Below are 5,898 nucleotides of genomic sequence, written 5' to 3'. Positions count from 1 at the left end.
GAACACGAGGCACAGAAGGCTCCGTTCCGTGGAAGTATGGCTTTCCTGCGGAAAGGAAGAGATTTCCTGATAAAAGCCATGAGAGGAGAAAGGCAAGGGAAACAGACCGCATAGCGTCCTTAGAGGAGGGTATGAGCACCATGAAAGCCCAATTAACCATGGTAACCCAAGTACTTACATCCCAGATGGCTCAGGGGCAGGCTGTAGATCCTGCATTGCTCAATGCCCTCGTCCCGCTGCAATCTCAACAACACCGGAAAAGCAGCGTGGCTTCCAGTCAGCAGGTGGATAATGATGATGATGACCAGGTGGTCGAGCCTCCTCGCTACCCCCCCCCCCCGTGGATGATCTCACTGAGAGCCGTCCTTGTGAGCTGCATGTTAAAGTTTTCAACCTATCCTTCAAGGCGGCGGTCGCCGCTGTTTCGAACATGCTGGACTGTGCCCGTTGTGGCGACTGTGGCGATTTGCCAGAGTTTGGCGTGATGCCGTTCTAATCCCCCAATTCTTTCTCTAGCTTCCTTGATTCGTCCTCTCCCCAAGTTTTCCTTTCCTTCCTGATTGTCTCTCCGCTGCGGTTCCCCAATTTTAGGCTCAGAATCATACGGATCCAAGAGGAAAACTCATATACGCAAGTCAGATCATCCTCCGCCGCTTTTTTCCGCCATCACCGATCTTGCCGCGCCGCCACCGAATTGCCTCCATCCGTTTGACGCACACCACCTGTACTCTCCTTCGTGTCTCCTCTTTCACCATCTGTTCAGCTGTGGACTGAGATCTAGGTCCTTCTGTTGATACCAGCGAGGGAGGAGACATCTCATCGGTCTTCTCTTTGATTGGCTTGGAGCTGTAGCCTAGCGCCATGAAGGCTCTCGGATGGAACTGCAATGGTATGGGTAGAAGCCTACGAAGTGGGAAGATGACCCATCTTACCAGGATGATCCACTCCACCAAACCTCAGGTAATTTTTGTCTCCGAGATCAAATCTTCCAAAGTTAAATCTTCTGATCTTGTTACTAGGTTCAATGTAGCGGATGCGGTTGTAGTTCCTTCTCGAAGTCGCTCTGGTGGGTTGTGGCTTATGTGGAATGATGAGTTGCAAGTTCATGTTCATAGTAGTAGCTTTCATGTCATCTTAGCGACTGTTCTGAATATTACTAGTAGGCAAAAATTTGGCCTTGTTTGCATCTATGGTGACCCTTACCATCGCCAAACTAGTATGATATGGGATCAGGTGGCAGATTTTGTGTACGATAATTGTAATATGCCTATTTTATGCATAGGGGATATGAATGAGATTTTGTATGATATGGATAAGAACTCTCCGAATATAAATTGACCCCGTATGAATGCTTTCCGTTTAATGATCAAGCAATGTGGTTTATTTGATTTGGGTTTTAGTGGACCTGCATACACTTGGACAAACAAACGTTTTTCCTCCAACCCTACTTACGAAAGGCTAGATCGTTGCTTAGTAAATGCAGATTGGTGTGATGTTTTCCCAAATTCTAATGTTTATAACATGCCTTTGATCCACTCTCTTAGTGACCATGCTCCTATTTTGTTCTCAACTGATAGTCCTGCTCGTAAATTAAAACGCCCCTTTAAGTTTGAAAATTGGTGGCTGAAAGAAAATGATTTTCAAACTCATGCGAAGAACACTTGGAAAAAAGCGCAAACCGTTCTTTTTCTGCTAGGACTAATCACCTTGCAGGAGCTCTTAAGATTTGGTGCAGGAAAAAGAAACCACTACACGAGGAGTTAAACGAGCTTGATGGAAAGATCAAACAAATCCAGCTTAAGCCTGTGCAGCAACAAGACCATGCACTTGAAGCTGAATTGGTAGCAAGGTATGAACAAAACATGATTAAACTTACAGATTATTATGCACAAAGGGCGAAGAAGCGGTGGATAAAAGATGGTGATAGGAATACCTCCTACTTTCACAAGGCAATTACAAAAAGGAGGAGAAGAAACACAATTGTCTCGGTGAAGGACGAAAATGATGTTGTTCAATTCATGCCCGAGAAAATTAGCAACACCTTCGTAAATTATTTCAGGCATATTTTTGCTTCCAAAAATGCTAACAATGGCAGGCCATACCTACACACACAGCTACCCAATTCAAACCAGGACTACACCTACACGATCCCTGACAAGCAGGAGCTTTGGGACACGTTAATGGAGATGAAAAGAAATGCTTCACCAGGACCAGACGGCTTCAACGTTGAATTCTATCTAGCAACCTGGAGTTGGATTGGAGATGACGTCGAAATGCTGGTAAGATCTTTCTTTGAATCAGGGATTCTTCCTGCTCACATCAATGATACTCACATTGCTTTAATCCCTAAAAAACTTGTACCCATGGTTCCGGCTGATTACAGACCTATTAGCCTTTGCAACATGGTTTATAAATTGATTGCAAAATCTTTAGCAAAGAGACTTAAACCGCATCTTTCAGACTATATTCACCCTGCCCAACAAGCATTTATTGAAGGACGTCGATTCAGTAACAACATCATTATTGCCCAAGAAATTACTCACTCTTTTGCTCTATCTTCTTGGAAAGAAAAAGCTTTCATGCTAAAAATTGATCTTGCAAAAGCCTTTGATCGTATTGAATGGAATTTCATTGTTCGTGCACTTGCTCGCAAGGGGTTGCATGGTCACTTCATCAATCTGATTCATGCATGTATCTCTTCGCCTACTTTTTCTGTAGTCATTAATGGCCAACCGTTTGCGAGTTTTCGAACTGATAGAGGTATTAGACAAGGTTGTCCCTTATCACCTTACCTCTTTGTCCTCGCGATAAATGAGTTATCCATTGCTTTGCAGGAAGCTATGGCTGCTTCTTCTCTTCATGGCATTGCGCTTGGACAAAATTGCCCCTCGATTCATTCGCTACTTTTCGCTGATGATCTCTTGATTTGTGGTAGAGCAGATATTCAGGAAGCTACCACGATGAATGCAATTCTTCAGTCTTTCTGTGCTCTTTCTGGCCAAACTCCAAGTTGGGCAAAGTCTGGGATTATCTTTAGCAAACATGTAGACCCAGACACTGCTGCTGCAATTCGACAAATCTTCCCGGTTGTTCTCATTGACTCTTCCTTCATCCACCTTGGTCACCCTTTAATCCTTCCAAGTAAAGACAGAGCTTCTGCCTACAACTTTGTTCTTGATAAATTCAAAACAAAACTCACTACCTATAAAGCAGATCATCTCTCCCATGCAGCTCGAATTGCTCTCATTCAATCGGTCTTTGCTTCAATCCCGGTCTACTACATGTCTAACATATTGTTTTCCAAAAAGTTTATTTCAAAACTGACTGCAATCATAAGAGTCTTCTGGTGGACAGGGGTGAGAGAAGATAAATCAAGTGCGGCCCTTTGTTTGAGGGCTTGGAAAGATATTTGTACTCCAAAAAAAGAGGGAGGATTAGGCATCAGGAATTTCCAAGTGGTTAACCAAGGGCTTATTCTCATGGCAGCCTGGCGCATAGCCCAAAACCCCAATGACTTCCTCCACCAAATTCTCAAAGCTAAAATATTTTTATGACTCTTCCATTTGGCGCCCAAATCCCAACGTTCCGAAATCAGCCTTCTGGGCGTCGATCCTCAAAGTTTTGCCCATCCTTAAGTCCCACTCCTTCTATCAGATCACCCAAGGCAATATCTCCCTTTGGAGTTCACCCTGGTGCAAAGATTGGACTAGGATTTATGACAATCTCATTATCCAGCAGCCCAACTACAATTATCCTGCAAAAGTTAATGATCTTTGGTTACCAAATCAGCAAGCTTGGGATGACAACCTTATTGATTCCCTATTCCAACAACCTATGGCCCAATGTATCAAGCAAACACCCATCATTCCTTCATATGATCAGGACTTGTTATGTTGGAAGCTCACATCACATGGTAAATGCGACTCTAAAAGTGCTTATTATGCTTGCTTACAAAGATTGCAGGAATTAGGAGAGCCTCAACCAAGGCAGGTTTGCACTGCAACCACTAATCTGTTGAATCAGGTTTGGAAATCCAGAGACATCTTGCCAAGAATCCAGGCTTTTGCCTGGCGCTTTCTTCGCAAGGCCATACCTACTAGTGCTCGTGCAGGGAAATATTCCAAACATATTAGTAAGTTTTGCTGCAGGTGCGGATTACAGGAAGACGATGTTCATCTCTTTTTTACTTGCCACTTTGTCAAAACTGCTTGGTTCAGTGCGCCATGGTACCTCCGAACTGAAATAATAACACAAAATACACATTCTTTAACTCATATTCTGTTGAACATGCTCAACTTGCCTCATCCATATGCTTCTCTCAGGAACATTTTAACCTTTATGTGGTGCATATGGAAGTCTAGAAATGATTGTCTGTTTCACAGGAAAAAGGGAGAGCCTTATCAGATTAATATCAATGCGCAAGCTTTGCAAAATAACATGCAGCTACTTGATCCTTCTGTTACTTCTTCTTTGCAGATATTGCCACGACAAATGCAGATTAAGGAGCAACATGAATTTCCAGAGCAAGGAGAAACCCTTACATCAGACAGGAACATTTTAGGGGCCAAGATTTTTTCAGATGCTTCGTGGAAGAGGAAAAAGGTCCCTACAGATTCTGAAACAACAGGAATAGGCGTTTTCATACAATTTGATATCAACGGGCTCAACTACAACGTCATGATACAAGCCTCCGTTCCCCTGGCTTCATCGATCCTGCAAGCAGAGGCAAAAGCGATGTTGCTCGCAGCTCAAATTGCAGAGAAGTTCCAAATTAGCAGGCCAACAATGTTGACGGGTAACAAACTTCTTGCCAAGTCGGTTGCGAGCATGAAAATTGATTCAGTTCACATGCACTGGAATACCAGGGACACCCTTGCCAGGATACTCAATACCACATCAAAGCTACAGGCTCATGTGTTCCACATCAAGAGAGATTTAAATGGCGTTGCTCATAAGTGTGCTCATCAGGTGCTTAGAAACTCTCTAGGTCCACCTTTATTTGGTTGTTCTTCTTCAGCTCATACTACCCCTTCCTGCCTTGCTATCTCTGTCCTACAGGATTCCGAGTGGCCAGGCTTTGTAATCCATGATGTACAATGTTGTTGAGCTGATTGAATGGAAGTTGGCGCCTACAGCGCCTTTCCTTGTTCAAAAAAAAAAAAGGCGGCGGTCGGCATCCTCTTACCTACAAGGTCTTACCATTGCCGTTCGGTCCAAGACGACTTTGCTGTTGTGATGGTGGATGAAGTGTTGACAGATTATGAGGGGTTGGTGCTTGAGCACCCTGCAGGTGAAGATGGGTGATGTCTACGGGTGCTTCTATTCTTGTAGACAGTGTTGGGCCTCCAAGAGCAGAGGTTTGTAGAACAGCAGCAAGTTTCCCTTAAGTGGATCACCCAAGGTTTATCGAACTCAGGGAGGAAGAGGTCAAAGATATCCCTCTCAAGCAACCCTGCAATCACGATACAAGAAGTCTCTTGTGTCCCCAACACACCTAATACACTTGTCAGATGTATAGGTGCACTAGTTCGGCGAAGAGATAGTGAAATACAAGTGGTATGGATGAATATGAGCAGTAGTAACGGCGCCAGAAAATAGCTTGCTGGCGTGCAGTTGATGGTAGTAATGTTGCAGGAAGTAAAGATGCAGTAAAACAGTAAATAAGCGATGATTGCAGTATTTGGAAACAAGGCCTAGGGATCATACTTTCACTAGTGGACACTCTCAACATTGCAATCATAAAGGAATATAAATAAGCACTTCACTATGCTACTCTGAATTACTCTTTGGCAAGATAACGAACACTAATTCATCATGTAGGCAAACCTTAAAGATGTATTCCCAAGTACTAATAAACACCCCACGCTGTCACTGTGAGCATTGATGTCTACGCCCCCC

At 43.7% G+C, this 5,898-nt stretch overlaps 1 protein-coding gene across 1 annotated transcript; it reads left to right on the top strand.

The window, feature by feature from the left end:
- Window positions 1-502: 502 nt before the first annotated feature.
- LOC127323439 (uncharacterized) lies at window positions 503-5,154 on the top strand. The gene is made up of 2 exons (XM_051351580.1): window positions 503-2,279; window positions 4,477-5,154. Exons 1-2 carry the CDS (start codon window positions 1,863-1,865, stop codon window positions 5,104-5,106), a joined length of 1,047 nt encoding a protein of 348 aa, XP_051207540.1. The 5' UTR covers window positions 503-1,862; the 3' UTR covers window positions 5,107-5,154.
- Window positions 5,155-5,898: the final 744 nt, after the last annotated feature.

This window comes from Lolium perenne, chromosome 2 (assembly GCF_019359855.2).
Source record: "Lolium perenne isolate Kyuss_39 chromosome 2, Kyuss_2.0, whole genome shotgun sequence".
Classification (NCBI taxonomy): domain Eukaryota; kingdom Viridiplantae; phylum Streptophyta; class Magnoliopsida; order Poales; family Poaceae; genus Lolium; species Lolium perenne.
The sequence above is the reverse complement of the archived record's forward strand: the minus strand, read 5'-3'. Positions and strand labels throughout refer to the sequence as shown.